This window comes from Neolamprologus brichardi, chromosome 10 (assembly GCF_056152115.1).
Source record: "Neolamprologus brichardi isolate AB-2024 chromosome 10, ASM5615211v1, whole genome shotgun sequence".
NCBI classification, from domain to species: Eukaryota; Metazoa; Chordata; class Actinopteri; order Cichliformes; family Cichlidae; genus Neolamprologus; species Neolamprologus brichardi.
The window spans coordinates 25,672,977-25,690,701 of record NC_142113.1 but is presented as its reverse complement, the minus strand read 5'-3'; the positions used below and the strand labels follow the sequence as shown (position 1 = coordinate 25,690,701).

At 40.8% G+C, this 17,725-nt stretch overlaps 2 protein-coding genes across 2 annotated transcripts; both read right to left on the bottom strand.

Annotated features, from left to right (window-relative positions):
* Positions 1 to 1,154: 1,154 nt before the first annotated feature.
* Positions 1,155 to 13,828, bottom strand: pgk1 (phosphoglycerate kinase 1). The gene is made up of 11 exons (XM_087847454.1): positions 13,649 to 13,828; positions 10,304 to 10,354; positions 9,797 to 9,952; positions 9,416 to 9,560; positions 7,087 to 7,190; positions 6,813 to 6,932; positions 4,893 to 5,007; positions 3,253 to 3,432; positions 2,994 to 3,171; positions 1,961 to 2,059; positions 1,155 to 1,860 (listed from the first exon to the last, which is right to left on the bottom strand). Exons 1-11 carry the CDS (start codon positions 13,711 to 13,713, stop codon positions 1,820 to 1,822), a joined length of 1,254 nt encoding a protein of 417 aa, XP_087703580.1. The 5' UTR covers positions 13,714 to 13,828; the 3' UTR covers positions 1,155 to 1,819.
* A 1,916-nt stretch (positions 13,829 to 15,744) lies between these two features.
* Positions 15,745 to 17,615, bottom strand: cox7b (cytochrome c oxidase subunit 7B). The gene is made up of 3 exons (XM_006785050.3): positions 17,474 to 17,615; positions 16,419 to 16,534; positions 15,745 to 16,073 (listed from the first exon to the last, which is right to left on the bottom strand). The coding sequence occupies exons 1-3, from the start codon at positions 17,508 to 17,510 to the stop codon at positions 15,996 to 15,998; spliced, it is 231 nt and encodes a 76-aa protein (XP_006785113.1). The 5' UTR covers positions 17,511 to 17,615; the 3' UTR covers positions 15,745 to 15,995.
* Between the last annotated feature and the right edge of the window lie 110 nt (positions 17,616 to 17,725).

Below are 17,725 nucleotides of genomic sequence, written 5' to 3'. Positions count from 1 at the left end.
TTGTTAATAAAATAAAGTTATTTGATTAACTTATTTTTGGTTTTATTTTTGTTTTGCAAGTACGCAACAGTGTTTCAGTTTTACTTTTTTTTTTTTTTTTTTAAACATTTTGGTTCCATTTAATGACATTTTTTCAAACCTATTTTTAGTCATTATAATAACCGTGGTGTTCAAGTACATTATGTTTACACAGTGATTCTATGTGGTAAATAATAAAGCCAGAGAGGTTTTTCTTCTTAATAAAGCCAGAGTCATGTAAATCATTTCGTCTTTAATGGATTGTTTTGACATGCTGGTGAAAGTCTTCATTAATAACTTCCGAGTTAACAGCTTCTTAGTCCTCGGTGGGTTCAGGCTCTGTGTCAGATTAGCTGATTATAAAGTCCTAAATTCAGGCTCATTCATCATCTCACACAGTTATTCTTAAATTTGAAAACAATAAGAAGCTTCTAAAGTGGCTCTTTGATTAAATAAAAGAAAACATGACTTTGGGTCAAACACAACAGTACAGGATTGTGGTTCTCAAACCTCCAGCCCAACCACACGGGAGCATCACCTGTTCACTGTGATACACAACATCCAATCAAAATTACATCATTAAGAGACATTTGTTGGAAATCCTGGTATGACTTGTCGGATTCCAGAATTTGAGCCCCTATTACTCTCATGATAGTTCGTATGCTGCTTAAACTTAGAGAGAAGCCGACTCAAGTCTACTATTTATGGTTAATAAGGGTAACCTTTAAAAGTCATGAGCTACTCATAATACATAAACTCCTACATCTTTGGAAGAAGTTGGTTTTTAAGGACATTTTTTATTATGATCACTCCTTTAAAAAAAATATAATAATAATAATAATAATAATAATAATAATAAGCAGGTAGACCAGCAGGAGACCACAAAATGTGTCTCACCATCAGGATTTGAACCCTGACACTGAAGTCAGGCATGCCAGAGAGATTTGGAGACATTATGAAGGGTCAAAACTAAAGACAGAGACGACCACCACCAGGCAGTTTCCTGCTACAAAGGTTTCCTGTCCTGCTGATGCAGATGTCCCAGAATAAGTTTTATCGCACCATCAGTTTCACCAGTAAATGGCTGCATTTCTATCACAGTAACACCTTCAAATGAGGAGTCGTTCACAGCAGAGTTTTTAACACAGAGACAGTTTTATTAGCCTGAACCGATCAGCAGAGACATCTCAGTCTGAAGCCGCTCGAAACCAACAACCACCACAGAGGACAGACGACCAGAGCAGACGTTAGTGCCAACAGACAAAATGTAACACACCAAGTTACCATTTCTCTCATATATTTTAATATATATACTCTGCATGTATACACACTCAGGGTGGTGTAGTGACGTTCCCAGGGAGGCAAAAGTGACGCAGCAAAACATTTACACACACGAGCCACTGCGGAAGTTTACAGTGAAGCAGACGTTGCTGTTTGAACCCAGATTCAGTCAGTGCAGAGGCCGTTTGTGTTTCAGCAGAAAGAAACAACTTCCACCTTGATGAGGTTGATCTTTTTTGTCCTAACCGTTAAGTAAAGGCTCCTACTTTCAGCAGAGTGGCTTTGAGAAGCATGTCGAAGTAAGGCAGGGCGCTCTACTCATTAACGACAGCAGGTGTGAGGCGATGTTTTCCTCCTCTGAGTCACAACTTCAAAAACAAAGACTGAACATGAAACGGCTGCAGGGTAAAGATGGGATTTGTCTTATTTCACTTCTGGGGATGTTCTGGGAGTAAACAGGAGTCTGGCTGCGTAGCTAACCACCTCTCGTACACACACTCGCTCTCCAGTTGATGAAGGTTTAAGCGTTACTCAGGGCATCCACACCTGGCAGGACTTTACCTGAGGACACAAAGAGCAGACGCTCAGTCAGGCTCAACATGTTAAAAACAGTGTTTTCTATTTTGTGAGTGAACATGGGGCAGCTTCTCCCATCACATACCCTCCAGCAGCTCCAGGCTGGCTCCGCCTCCCGTGCTGACATGGCTGACTTTGTCTTCTGTGTTCCACTTGGCGCAGCAAGTAGCGGTGTCACCCCCACCTGAACACAAACACACGTGAACGATTTAAAGGTATAAAAATGCCATTAAATTATACTTTTACTTTCTCTTTGTGCACATTTATGGGTTGGGGTTTTTTTTGCCCAATCAAACAGCCTCATCATTTAATCTCGCTGTAAATCCCCTCATAACATTTACGATCACTGAATATTAGTAAGAAGGGGACGTGGCTGCAGTAAAACCATCATAAATGACTCATTTTTGGACTAACTGCACATATGGTGCTACTGTTTGCACAGCAAACAAATCAGATGTAAGATCACACCTCATTATGAAAGATCTGCTTTTATCTGACAGTTTAAAAGGTGCAGAGAGAGAGGAAACAAAGCTTTTCTCAGCTTTGCATACTCAAACATTTTGTTTATCATCATTTGTCAGTAATAAAAGCGATATAAAATATAAATAAATGTGGAACTGAACCTGGAAGATTAAAAGTCAGAACTGTAAAGCTGTACTATAAGTAAACGTGATGTTCTTGAATGCAGCACGAGTCCCTGTGTGTCTCCAGTAAACACTTGTGTCCCATAAACCAGACTACAAATAAATCACAGTAAACTCTCCTTGTGATGAGCGAGGGATGAAACTGAGTGAAACTAAGGAACACGTCAAGGTAGCCCTACCCTAAAACACGACTTCACCAACCTTTTTGACTGAATAAGGAGCATCAACTATAAAAACAGCATGCCATTTCCAGTAAGACTTGAAAGTTGTGACTACAACTCTAAACAAATCAGGAAAGTGTTTAGAGGTCACAGACAACATCCCAAACAGTGATTCCCTCAGACTTCTACGTAATCCGATTTCATTTACATGCTGACATCACCCCCTTCTGACCATTAGAAGAAATGCAGGTTGAAAGCACTGCAGCACTGCAAGTGAATTAAACAAGCTCTTCATTCGTCTCCTCTTTCTTACCGATGATTGTGATGCAGCCAGATTTGGTCACCTCGACCACTTTGTCCATCATGTTCTTCGTCCCTTTGGCGAAGTTGTCCCACTCGAACACACCGACCGGACCGTTCCACACGATCTGCTTGGCCCTGCCGACCGCCTCTGCGTAGGCCTTAGAGCTCTCGGGTCCACAGTCCAGACCCTGCAGAGGAGGAAAGAATGCTTAACCTTTCTTCATAGTCCATTAAGTAGTTTTAAATTAAAATAACTTGTCCTTTCTCACCATCCAGCCGGCAGGGATGCCAGCAGCAACTGTTGCAGTACCGGTGGCGGCATGTTCGTCGAACTTGTCAGCAGTGACGAAGTCGACGGGCAGCGTGATCTTGACTTTGTTCTTCTCAGCTTTGGCCATCAAGTCTTTGACGATGCCAGCGCCCTCCTCGTCATACAGGGAGGTACCGATCTGACAGGAGCAGGAGGACGGGAGAAAAGATTTGTGACTTACATGAAACCAGCAAAGACACAATTTAAAAACAAGTAAATCTGAGGAACTATATGTGAAGAGTATTCAGAATGGGGACACATTGAACATCCTAAGTTTTGCATCTAAAACTTTATATTCAGCTATACATTTTAAGATTTACCGCAAACTTCCATGACCATTACTTTAAAAAAATAAATTAATATACTGCCCTCCGAAATCTGATGTTTCTATATGATACAGACAGGATTGCAAGAAGAAAAAAACATTTACTCAAACCTGCAGACATTTATCACTGCATGATTCATAATTTGGGTTTTCTTCTATACGAGTCTCAAAGAGGTTTTGTGTTCAAGTCCTACTTAATGTTTGGAAGTTGCACCGAAGCTACCCCACGAGATGAAAACTGCCGAGTCAAGCTGATGCTGAAACTTATTTTACTTTACACCCTTCATGTGTCGAGCAAGTTTGTGTCATTTCTAGTGGAGACGCTCAGTGCCATTTAAAGGCAAGTGACAACAGCTTTCTGATATCTTGCAGCCTCAGATGGATCAAGATCATTTAGGAATGTACACAACATTTACCGCTCAAACAGGAACAGTCAGAGGATGCCCGTTTCACAGGGCAGATTTGCCCATTGTGGTGCAAAATAACCTCACCTTTTTGCTCTGTAGTTTCCAAGTTTACTAAATCTAAAAAGTTATGCAATGTCACAAATGACCGAGATAAGAATTTTATAGCTGCACCTGTAACTGTTTGCATTGAAGCACAAATCACAATAAGTAACATCCTGTCATTTTTAAGAGCTCCAGCTTCTTTCACCTCACACCCACTCGGTCTTCATACCTCTGCTCTTGCCTCATGGTTCAACTGTGAGCTTAGTGAGATTAGGAATCTTTTTGCCCAGGCAGGCAGCAACTTATCACTATTACTGGGTTTGTGGTAGCTATTCATTTCATAAACTGGGCAAATAAAACCAGGAGGAGGAAACTGAATAAAATCTGCTCGTCAAGAAGTCAAATTTAGGTCACGATCGTGACTTTCGGTCTCTGCAGTGATGCAAACAAAACTGTTTCACAAGACCGTTTCGTCACTACAAAAGTCCAAGTGTGAGCTCCATTAGAAGGAGAAATTTTATTTTATTAATCTACCTGAGGCTGAACACTGAGGTTAAAACATGAATACTCATGGAAAACTAAGAAACAAATCCACTCAAGACTCAAAAAGCATTTGTTTTTTAACCGAGTCTTCTTTTTTGGGGAGGTTCATCCAGCACGAGGGGAGCAAGTGTAAATGCAAACTATGGACCGCTAAACAATGAGCTGAAGCTCAAAGCTTTCTGAGGCACAGAGCAGGCGACCTCCATCAGGTGAAGTCACTTGAGCCACCATTTTTAACGGTTTCATTTTCGAATTGCTTTGGCGACGCATCCTCCTCCTCACCTCCATGTTGTTGAGGACTTTGAGGAAGGTGAAAGCCATGCCACCCCCGATGATCATCTCATCAACCTTATCCAACATGTTGTTGATCAGCTGGATCTTATCTTTCACCTTTGCTCTGAAACAGAGAGAGAAAACACGTCAGAACAGATAAACAGTGACAATCCTGAAATTCACTCATCTGTACATACAGGAGCTAAAAACTGGTTTATTTTATTAGTTAAGATGTCAAAGCTAAATTTTATCCTTAGATTTTCTCTCTTTATCAAAACTGCAGAGTCTTTTGCTGCAGGGCATCTGATGAACCCACTGCTTCCTAATGCAAAGTCCTGTGAGTCAATAATTCAATTAAATCTCTGATTATATAAAATTAGGCATTTCAAGCAAAAATCTTCACTGGCTCTCTGTGGTGGAGAGAGGGCCTCCTCTTCCTTTATGCTTGAAGGGTTTCATGTAGGCTTCATGACAGCTGCTGTCGTCTTTGGCTTTGAATGAAACTCTTCTTTTCAAAGTAGCATCTAGTTACACTGAGACAAACTTTAGTAGTTCGAAGTCTTTTAGCAGTGCATTATTTCTCCATTTTTGTTAAATATTGGCTCATGGAGCTGCTTAGATATTATATTGTATTGCATCCCACCACACAGAACAGTGCAGGAAAACCATTAATGACAAGAAATGGTTAAATAATCTGTTTGTTTTTTTTTGATTATTCCAATATTTGAACACAACCTTCTGTCATTATACCAAACCCTTATCAATAGATCTGCACTGTTATTACATTTCAACTGTAGTTATTAAAAAGAATTATGTCAGTGAAATCAGAAAGCGAAGCTGCTAATCGATTTATCTGCACCTCTGTACCATTAACCTCACCGCTGATGACTTTGAGCTGCAGAAAAGTCTGCAGTCTCCTGTTGCAGGTGTAATGTTGTAAGTCAGGGGTTTAAAAGCTGTCAGTTGACAGCCCCCACACTTCAACAACAGCTTAAACAAGAACTCTGTCCAAATAGATGGCAAAATTTTCTATAAATATTGACTTTCATGTGGAATTGTTACTGGTCAATAACTGATTAAAAAGTTCGATGATATAGACGAGGTTAAATACTGAGATTCAGTGGCTAATCATTTACACGCTAATGGTCAGCATCCTCACCGAGGAGCTGATTGGCTGCAGCAGTCGACGCCGACTGCCAGCAATTGTTGCACAATGTACTCTGGCATGTTGCCACATCTGGCCAGCAGCAGACAAAGCAAGTTAAGGGTTATGAAACCACGGCAGGACAGAGGTACAAAGCTACAGGAAACGGTGCCACAGTCTCACTAAAACTGTTGATCAAGTCATTATTCCTGAGAAGCAGCTCTTATTCTCACTGTATGGAAGCAATTTCTATACAATTAAATAGAAATACATTCTAATGGTTAACCTTATACAACACTTTGACACGATTAGCGACTGTTAGAAAATAAAGTTGTTTATTTTGGAAGTCCTCACTTAATGGTGGAAACTGTAGTTTTACTTCTGTGCACAGAAGGTCAATGGGCAGTTTTCTTTCTGAGCATAATTTGCAGACACATGATAAAAGGTTTAAAACGTACATAAAATTTTGCTTGTTGACCACCAAATATTTGTGACCATAAATCAGGGGTTAGAGTATAAATCAAAACCAACTTAAATCTTAATCCTGGATCTGCCTGCTCACTGAGCCTTGAATAAAGCAGTGCACAGTGACACCACAGACAACATAATGAGCTTTTCCTCCATTCCTGGCTGGACACCCTGTGACACTTCCTAAAGAACTGAGCAGAAGAAAATAATGTCTAAAGTGGACACAAATCAGAACTAGTGACCATGCTCTGCGTAGTTTTTTTATATTGTCCAGCCAACATTTTCAAACTTCATCTGTTAAAAAGAGATGTTCTCACCCTCCGAGGATAGCCAGGAAGGGCCTCTGAGGTTTTTCCAGAGCCATGGCAAAGTAGTCGAGCTCCTTCTTCATGAGGAAACCAGCTGCCTTCTGAGGCAGATTCACTCCCACCATGGAGCTAACAGCGACAAGGAAGAAGAAGTTACAAACTACTGAATTATACCATTTAATTAAACTAATCGAATTAAAACTTCTCAAAGACCATCTGCTTTGAAACCGCAGATGTCACTTAGTGATCATCACTGTATCCACCTGACCTGCGTGGCGCTCACCTGTGCGCTCTGTGAGCCGTCCCAAAGGCATCATTGACGTAAACGTCTCCCAGTTTGGACAAAGACGCTCTGAAGGAGTCAATCTGCTCCTGGGTTGCCTTCGTCTGGAAAGACAAGAGAAGACAAACACCATTTGTTAAGGCTGCAAAGTGCAAAAGCAAGAGTTCATCCATTTTACTTCAACAAGACTGTTGGCCTAAATTCAGGGACTCGTTTAAGTCCTGCGAACTGATGCTGCATGTGTCATCATCCTGATCTCAAAGCAGTTTTTCCTTGTTTCAGCTCTAATCCAGTTCCACTGTCCACATACAAATAAAAGCTAATATACTTGCCACCAATGAGCAAAGGGCAACACCTACATAGCCAAATATCTTCAAGCTCAACTCCATTTTGTGTCCAGGTATAATCGCACTGCTGTCAATATGAACTCAGTTTATCCATCAAGATTCAGTCAGTACATTGTGGGTCAGGTTTCGCATGCACTTTAACAGGGAAAGGTCACAACTGTGAGACTGTAGGCAGAGTAAAGGTCAAGAGAGCTCCTTAGGGGTCGACCAAATGCCAGGGAGCCCAGGTCACTTCTTTCCACGGGACAGGCTTCAGGCTTTAAACTTTTACCCCCCTCCAAAGAGTATGAGCTTCAGAAACCAACAAAAGTTAGCAATTTTTGTAAAATAATCGAATAGCTGCAGATTGGTTTTCTATTACTTGACCAGACTAACTACTTGCTTCAACCCAAAAAATAAACTGGGTAAAACTAAATATGGATCTTCCCCCGTAGTTCAACACACTGATGCTTTTAATAGCCAGACCTCCAAGCTGAAATAACCCTGATGAACTTTCACAGCTACAGAAAACACTTTACAGTTTCACAGGCCGAGTCCTCCTCCTGGTGTAAAAAGCAGTGGAGCGCCCATTTAAGTGAGAAAGTGAGACCATTTCATGTTTTTATAATGAGCTAAAAATAAAGAGACCGTGGTGTGATACACTACAGCGGTACAGTAGAAACCAACCGGCATACCAACGAGGCCTCACAGGACAGGAAAAGCCCACCGACCTTCAAGATAAATGTCAACAGGTCAAAAGTGGTGCTCGGCCACGGGTCAGACCGATGCTCATTTCAGACAGCGTCTGTCTGTGAGTTTGAATATGCTACAATATTTGTGCCTCAGCATAAAGGAGGAGATTAGGGAGTGCAACCAGGCATTCTCCAACCAGACTATTTATCCCAGAGATGGGAAATTGCTCCTACAGCAGCCTTACTAAAGCACAACATAAATGGCTTATGAGTAGACGAATATGAATTTCAATAAAAACACAAATGACCAAATTTATCTTAAATAGGTAAATGAAAGCCTGTTATTGTGTGTGTTGCATCATTAGGGCTTTTTAGAAAAGTTTAGTCACATTTTGGATCACAGTTCGTTTATCCTACGAACATAGTGAGGTTAACAGTGTGCTACAAAACAGTCTCTGCACCAGCACTGTGATGTCAGACGGTGATGCAGCAATTTCAGGAGAAGCTGCAGCTGGAGTGACTGAGTCTTCCTCCATGTGACCGAGCACAAAGAAAATCTGCTGAACCGACAAGGTGGTGGCCATTTTTCTGCTTCACTTTGCATCTTTTTAGGTCTTATTGAAAGTGTGTAAAATATAGAACACACTTTTTTTAAACTATAAAAAGACACCTTTGTCTGAGGCCTGGGTCATATTTTCAAATACAATTTTCCAGTGATTATGTTGACAAAATGATTGGGCCACATTCCCTTTCGCACTGACGCTCTCATTCTGTGTCTTTTGTGCTCGAAAATTCAACTGCAGCATGTTCGTGGATAAAGCCTGGTCTGTTCTCAGTGTACGGCTTGGTTGCCAAATAACAACTTGCTCAGTTACATTTGTGATGCAGCAAATTGCCATGTGACGCAAATGGAGGAAAACCCAGTTGGCCAAACTACATTATTTTAATCTCTGTGAAAAATTCACTTCACAGTGTGTTGTGAGAGGTAATGTTCAACTTCTTTTAGATGGAGGCAAAAAGAAAAAGTAGAGGACTGGAAGTAAAGAGACAAACTGTAGGACTACATGCAAGTTCTGAAAATAATAGGAACTTGATTGTAGCTGTAAGTTATTGTGCTCTTCTTCACACCGATGGCAGTTAGGAGACTAAATATTCAAGTTTCTAATATGACTGTAGTCTTAAATGACAGACCAATATTCTGTCTTTAGGAAAACTGACACACACAAAAAAAAAAAAAATTCTCAGAAGCCCAAACCACACATAACGCTGCCGAGCCTAACCACCGTTAACACTCAAACCTCAGAGACTCACCTTGTTCCCAGAGGAATCCTTCCCTTTGCCCTCCTCGGCAACGTGGAAGCGGAGGTTCTCCAGCAGGATGACGGATCCAGAGGTGGGGTCAGCACAGGCAGCTTCCACCTCAGGGCCCACACAGTCCTTCAGGAAGGTGACGTCCCTACAGTCACAGAATTAGTGAGTGTGATTATGATTGGTTCTTAGAGCAGATTTTCTCTTCTTTAGTGTATAGACAGACAGATATATACATTTTAAACAAAACAAATCTGCCTTTGCTAGAAGCAACCAAAAATAGTGTTAATATCTTTCTTACTAATACCAGAATATTTCAACCATAACAAGGACATCGCCTCTGCCCTTGTTAACAAACACCACTTATTCAGGCCATCATCTCACCTCCCTAGGAGGGTCTTGAGCTCTGCAGCGACGGGCTCCAGGGAGTATTTCTCAGGCATGGCGTTTCCGTCAGGACGGCCCAGGTGACTCATCAGCACCACAGACTTGGCTCCATGATCCAGGCAGTGCTGGATGCTGGGGACGGCTGCCTTGATCCTGAAGGCAACACACGAGTGAACAGGAGTGTTTAGAAAAAAAAAAGAATCAAGTCACACTTACTCCAACTTAATGTTAATGTTCTTGCTTTTAGGAATGTTATATTCCTCCCTTTTCTGTTAAAAGACTACAGTTACATTTGTCAAAAATCAAGGCCAGTGAGATCTTGACATCAATGTATGGAGTTTTAACAGAATTAAAGCATACTGGGAAACTACATATTTTTTCAGTTTTTAGTTTTCATTTCCGATGGAGGCTCTCAGCAAATCTAAATCTGCTGCTCCTCTTCTAGAAATCCCAGCTGCTTAACGCATAACAGACTGAAAAGATCCAGAATAAAATAGACGCTACCTCTGGTTGTTTGTGATCGCCTTGTCCTTCATTGGAACGTTGAAGTCGACTCTGAAAAAGAAGAACCAGATTGTGAACTGATAGATCTCAAACCTCAGCTTATGCTTGCCTCTGAACATTTCACATCAGAAAATAAAACCAGGATGCTACAAAGTGCTACAAAATTTTAGGGAATTTGGCAAGACTTTAAGACAGGGGTGTGGAACTCTAGGCCTCAAGGGCCAGTGTTCTGCAGGTTTTAAATATCACCCTGGGTCAATACACCTGAATCAAATGATTACTTCAAGACATATTGAGTGGGTAATTTAGCCATTTCAATCAGCTGGGTTGGATCAAGGACACATCTAAAACCTGCAGGACACCGGCCCTAGAGGCCTGGCGTTCCCCCACCCCTGCTTTAAGACTATACACCTTACCCATTTGTTAGAAACCAGATGTAACTGGCAGCTGAGACAGGAGGTCTTGATTTAAATCTTGCACCGTTTTTAGCTCAGTGTTTGGTCCCTTCTCCTTCCTCTATTGACTCCTGGAGTCAGCTATAAACAGCTCGAGTCCCCTGATGCCAAGCAGTCAATACAAAGATCTCCATTAGCTGAGAAGCTTTCCTCTAAAATGCCTTTTAGCACACTTTATTTTTATTTCCCATGTAGAGAGGAACATACATTTTAACTTTCAAGGATTTAACCTTGAATCCCCCCCAAAAATAATCAGGACCGTAATAAAAAAAAATTACTCATGCATGAAATTGGTCGACTTTGTTTTTAAAGGGAAAAAAAGCCCATTTTGAGCCAGGAACTGAAACCGTTTTCCTTTTCACAGATGCACACTGGCAGCTTAGAGTACACGTCGTGTCCCTCGTACTCCAGCCGGTTACATAGCTGCCTCTCCTTTCCCTCCCTCTGGGGACCTGATGCTCTGAGACGTGAACAGCCTGTACGCACTCGGTTCCTGCAGTCATTGTTACAGCAATCCACTGTCTTAGTCTGAAAGCCATCGGTCAGCAATTCAGAGGCTCAACAGTAGGATCTTGTTCACAGGTGCCACTCATCCAAAAGCTGTGGTAGTTTTCCGCTCTATTTTTGTAAATTTCTGCATTTTTCCCCCTGTTGCTCTTGAATGCAGATCTTTATACGGTTTATAGCACAGTGGACTCTAAAGCTCTTTTAGCTGCTTTACAACTAGAAATAAGCTCAATGAAGGAGTTAACAGCAGCTCAGCAGCTGGTTTTTCATGAACATTTATTTCGCTAAAACTGCAAATATAAAACGCCACCACTTCTTTTTTGCCTTAGTTGGTAAAACCTAACATTACAAGGAGAGGAAATTGCAGCTTAATATTGCATGGTGAAACAAACACTGGTTAGGCAATGGCAAACTCAAACCACAACGAACAAATGAATGGACATCATGATCTTCCTCCTTTCTTGCCTCTTGTAATTTTCCCATCTCTAGCCTACTGAGATTAACTGAACAGTTTAATCAGAGGATCCTGCACCAAAAGTGCACTGCTCTGTAGAGAGAGGACGCGATACTGGTTCAAAAGGAATAGAAAACCCTTTGTGTTCCTATCCTAATGAGAATTTTCAGTCACTTAAGACTCTGTCAGAAGTAAACAACACTAGAAGTGTTTGGTTATTGCAGATTCACTTGCAGTAGACTTCAAGTCTACTGCAATCCATCAAGTAAAACTAAACTTTTCTTTAATGCTGTAAAGTTTGGTACATTAACATGTGAGGGTATTTCTCACTTTTGTTCAGAGCCCCAAAAGGCACTACTGTGTTTGACTCTCCATTTTTGCCTTCATCTTTCTGTTCGCTGGAATTGAAGCAACCCCCAATATAAATTCAGTCAACACAGTCCCTAACCCTTTCAAAGACTAAGGAAAAATAAATACATTTTGCAACCTTAAAACTGACATGTTTCATGCTGCAGCAGGAGCCTACATGACAGAGGAAGCCGGCTGCAAGTCTCTGCTGAACACATTTCAATTCTGTCTGCCACTTCAGGTCTCTATAGCAACATGTAGCCCTTTCCCCTTTTCAATAAAGAGCCCCTCCCCCTTTTCAATTTAGGGCCAGCCTTCTTCAGTAAGGAAACACCGATTCACTGCCTCCATCTGAATCTGGGGGAAAAAAAAAACAACACAAACACCACCACCATGTGTCATGCCACGACAGGCCCTGGGTGTGATCTGATGTAACCCATTGTCTGACTGTCTTAGACCAGCACAACATTCGCTCACATTTAGGATAACTCAACATGTGGTGAATTTTGACCTTTTAACACTCAGCAATACGGGTGAACCTTGTTCTAAGCCACCTGGTGTTGCATCACCAAACTGAGCGAACCAGCATGGCCCTCTGACATTTTCACACATGGTGTCAGTTTCAAAAGTGCCTTCAAGATCACTGGAGGGGGCTGCAGAAATATAAAGTGAATGACTGGCAAATTAGACTAATATAAATTTGACTTCAGATGTGTCTAGCTAGGATGCAGGGCATCTTTTCTGCTAGAGAGATTTCACTGGAAGATAGGAATAATAATAAAATAAAACAAACAAATTGGACTGAATTGCCAGTGACCTTAGGCTTAGAGCCTAATCATTACCTGTTAAAATGGATCAGTCGGCTGATTAATAAAGTCAGAGTCTTGTTTGATTCAGTTTTCAAGCAATTAAAGTGTTTATTTGGCTCAACCTTCATATCCCAGGTCAAAAATCACTCGACTTTTTTGGGCTGTTTTGGGCCTCCTAAACTACTGAGAATGGATGTCAAAATGTGAATCTGGATATTTGCGATAGTTATTTTTTGTCGATTATCATTAACTATGAAATTAATAATCCCTTTCATAGATCACGCCAACAATTGCTAGTTTTCCCTCTATATATGAAATAGTTCCTGGTGCTGTCTGTATCACCACCTTTAAAATCTCCTTTGAGGCCTAAGCTGAAATCTGAAGACTTCACTAACATTCATCATCAATTTTCAGGTTTTTAACTGACAAACTCATTATTATTAGAGGGATGCTGATGTATTTTACAGGACTGACTCGGATGCCAGTGGTTCCATCCATCCATGCAGCATCTCCGCACAGGCACGTAACATGAAAGGAAAACGTGACAACCGACGAGTTCACTTCCTGTCGTCTGCCCGTCGGACTAAACCGACTCAGACACCATTTAGCTATCACTTTAATGCCCTCACATCACTGTGTGTGAGCACCAAACAGTCTGCCACCGCAGGAAGAACAAACACGACATTTTGGAGAAGCTCATCAATAATCTCATTTCCGATTAGCCGCTACGGTGCCAGCAGAAGCTAACTGCCAGGCGATAATTAACGCTCACCTCATAACGACCCGCTTCCCCTTGACGTCCACCTTGTCCAGTGTGAGTTTGTTAGACAGAGACATTTTGCTGAGTTTAGCTGCTTCTTTCGTGCACCTTCCTTTGCTGGGTCTCCTCCGCCTCCTTCGGCTGTTGGTTAGCTACCGAATGACAGCGGTGACCTTAGCTCAGCGGAGGAACACCACCGCGGGCAGGGCAAAACGCACACCCGCCGCTGCTGATTGGCTAATGTATTAGGAGAGCTTCCACGCTGATTGGATCGGTTTGCTGTTTATCTTCTGATGCTTCCTGATTACTGCATCAGCTGAACTTAGTGGATGTCATTCAACCCCCCCACCTCCCCCTCTGCATACTTTAGATTAGAAGATATAGCAAAGGCCATGGACGGATCTACAGTCATGGCATTGGGTGGCATGTGCCACCATATAATAGTCTTTTGTCACCCCAGTCAGTCAGTCATCTGCAAAACTAGGGTGGCACTAGGGGTGGCAAGAAATTATTTTAGGGTTCCACATGCCACCCTATGCCACCCCTGTAGATCTGCCCCTGCCTATATGCCCTTTTTAAATTTTAGTGATAGCCACTAAAACCAGAATTATGATTAAAATAAACTATATATATATACTAATGCTTTTTTTCCTGAATACTGTCATCACGTTTAGTGCAGGAAAAAATGGTAAAAATGTCATTTTCAAATGACAGCACAAAAAAAAGGGAAAAAAAATGCTACGGCAAAAAATGTACTGTGTCGACCAATAAAAAAAATGATATGGCAGCACATGAGGTTTGTGTGACTGCTGAGAGAGAGAGAGCGAGTCTTGAAATGTGAGAGATTTGTGAAGTTTAGCATTTTGTGGTGTAGTTAGTGTGTAGCATTGTCTAGTATAGTCAGTGTGTAGTGTAGTCATTGTTTGGTTTTGTGTGTTAAAAAAATGAGGGTACTATTGAATGTCAAAAGTAGGCAACGCTGTCTCTAGGTGGAAAAAAGGAGGAGCAATACACCCCCCAGTGTTAGACCTGCAGGTTTTAGGCCTGTGGTGTTCTCATGTAATGTAACAAACCTCATGTTACAATTTTATTTTTTCTATTAAAAAAAGAGTGTGATGCTTAAGTTAGACTTGTGTGTCAGACTATATTTAAATGAAATGTGTATACTTTGATGAATTTTAACCATATATAATACATATTACAGAAAGTAACAGCTACATATGTGTAAAAAAAAACTAAGGACATTTCTCTAGATCAGGGGTAGGCAACTCCAGGCCTCGAGTGCCGGTGTCCTGCAGGTTTTAGATCCCACCCTGGGTTAACACATCTGAATCAAATGATTAGTTCATTACCAGACCTCTGGAGAACTTCAAGAAATGCTGAGGAGTCATTTAGCCCTTTAAATCAGCTGTGATGGATCATGGACACATCTAAAACCTCCAGGACACCGGCACTCGAGGCCTGGAATTGCCTACCCCTGTTCTAGATCTACCCCTGGCAAAAGCATCAAGGATATTATTTTTGAAAAAATAAGCACGTGAAGGAAAAATATAATTAGGTTAATAATAAGGAAAGTAATATCTGTAAGATAAAAAATGCCAATACTGATTAATACTATATAAATGAATGAAATTCCTAATACATTTAAAAAACATACCAGTAATTACAACTTAAGAAATCTTTTAACAGATTATTTATTGTATACACATCCTTGGATGAATATATTAGATGTACTGAGTACATTAGTTAGAAAATGTGTCACCACTTTGCAAAGGTCCTGAAAAAGATAGCATCATGCTCTGGGGCTGGTACAGTGGTACTGGTACATTGAACACAAATGGATGGAATAATGAAGGATGACCTCCAAATTCTTCAACTTCATCTCAAGTCAACTACATGGGTTGGTACCAGTGAGTGTACTAAAAATCTGACTACACTGGTATTCAAAGCTTTCTGGGTTATTTTCGTTTTTCAGGCCTGTATTTCTCATGTAACAGTATTTCTCATGATCACACAGACCTTGTAATTTTATATTACCATATTACTCCCTTCAAATGTCTTAAGCCTCTGATAAAAAGCCTAATAAAAACACACGGGAGGTAGTAAAATCTATATTATTGTAATGTTTTAATGCCCTTCAGCAACTCACTTTTCCTCAGTTCCAAACAGTTCTGTCTGATATCAAGCCAACTAATAACTTTATTCAAACAGATGGAGTCAGTAGAATCACACTTAATTTATTTGGACAAAGAAACATGTTGGAATAAACAAGAGCATTTGCTGTCTGAACACGCAGATATTTTATTCATCTGTACAAACAGAAGGGTTGGATGGAAGGTAGCTCCGTCATGGCACCTCTTCACTCCTCTCTCCACGGTTTGGGCTGGATCTTCCCGACAGGTGACAGATTCCAGGTGATGCCAGTCGAAGTTAGCACCTGAAGCAAGAGAAGTCAAATTTATTTTTTCAGTATTGCTTGGTGAAAACGAGAAAACAGACAAGTTTGGAAATATGAAACAAATTTTAAAAAACTGAAACATTTGCATATCAGTGGAAAATGCGAGTGTGCAGTTATCAAACTTTGTTTTTAATAATTTTTACTTTTGCCATTTAATAAAAACACCAATAGAGAAAAAAAATGGTTATTCTGTAGAATTTCATTTTGAAACAAACATCTCAATTCAATAGGGAGTCTATATTCAGTCCCCCCAAAAAAAGTCCCCAAAATCTTAAGGTCTGTTCAGGTCATGCTCATAACTGAATGTGATGTGATCGAACTTACGTATCCCCACACGGCTGTGCAGAAGATGGCTCCACTAACCAACACACCGGCACCATACTTTGAGTGGAAGTTCTGGGGGAGGTTGGATCCATGCCTCACCTGCCGCATGGCCTGGCCTACACGACAAGAAGAAACAGTCCTCATGTTAATGACTGAGCTGTCAGAATGAAAAGAGATGATATACAGAAACTACTGAAAACAATCAATTAAAAAAAAAAAAAAATAGGGCACAAAATCAATCAGTAACAGAAACTAATGATAAAAACAAAACAAATCTAAACAAACATCTTTTTGTTTAATTTTTTACTTCATCTTATTATTGATGTATATGTAGAGGTATTCATGGAGCTCTTCTATTTTCTATCTAAACTGTGTTTTTGTGTATTTTTACAGTTCTGTCCCCTTTCATAACATACACAGTAACTCATTTTTAAAGTGGGGTTTAAAGAAACCGATGCATGCTTAAAATAAGCACGTACATTCTGCTCTCATGTAATAAATAGTATTTGTGAGTACAATTCGCTGTATTAAATATTTTCTCAGGCATTGTTAAGCTCAGTACTTCCACAATCAATTTCGCTTCCTGCTAGCCTCTTTTACAGGGGCAAGTCAAGAGACTTACCAATCTTATTTGCCCTTGCAATATCGCACTCTCACATCAGACGGGTACTTACAAAACCTAATGCATACTAGGATAAATACTCGATAAAGAAATGAGCATTGCAAGTGTGTTAGCCTGTCACGTCTTCGAGTTACGCAGGTCAGAGGGTCGGACAAGGACATGTTTATTGAATAAGGAGCACTTTAAAACGACTACCTCAAACGTAATAACGACTCTCACTTACGGGATATAACTCTAGTTATTAAATTAATCGGGAAAACAGCTTTTTAAGATTTCTTCCTTCAGGGGTGCTAAGGTTAGCCTGTCTGCACGCTGACTGCGGTCACCGGCCCATCAAACTGTCATTCTCCAGGTCAACTAGTATTAAACAGCACACCGATCTAAAAACGCAACCATTTAGGACGAGTTTATATGAAAATAACTGCTTTCTTACCGCTGATGTTCACTGCAGCTTTACCAAACCGGTACATGTTGCCTAGCCTGATGTCTTCAGATACCCTTGAAGCACGGAATTGTAATATGGCCGCCGCACGTAGACAAAGCGGAAGTTATGCTGCGTTCACGTTTAATACTTAAATAGTCCCCGCCAGTGTACTTGAGTAAGTCATTCAACCTTCCATAAAAAGGCTCTGGTCTCCGCTAGCAAACGAGCTGTTCTCGTGACGATGTTTTTCAATTTTCACAT

Coding starts and splice junctions, on each gene's coding strand:
- pgk1 (XM_087847454.1), bottom strand. CDS start 13,713: ATGTCTCTGTCTAACAAACTCACACTGGACAAGGTGGACGTCAAGGGG. Junction 9,561..9,796: donor CTCAAGACCCTCCTAGGGAG/GTGAGATGATGG, acceptor CTGTGACTGTAG/GGACGTCACCTTCCTGAAGG. Junction 3,172..3,252: donor GCATCCCTGCCGGCTGGATG/GTGAGAAAGGAC, acceptor CCTCCTCTGCAG/GGTCTGGACTGTGGACCCGA.
- cox7b (XM_006785050.3), bottom strand. CDS start 17,510: ATGTACCGGTTTGGTAAAGCTGCAGTGAACATCAGCG. Junction 16,535..17,473: donor AGCTGCAGTGAACATCAGCG/GTAAGAAAGCAG, acceptor CTTGTCGTGTAG/GCCAGGCCATGCGGCAGGTG. Junction 16,074..16,418: donor GCACAGCCGTGTGGGGATAC/GTAAGTTCGATC, acceptor CTCTTGCTTCAG/GTGCTAACTTCGACTGGCAT.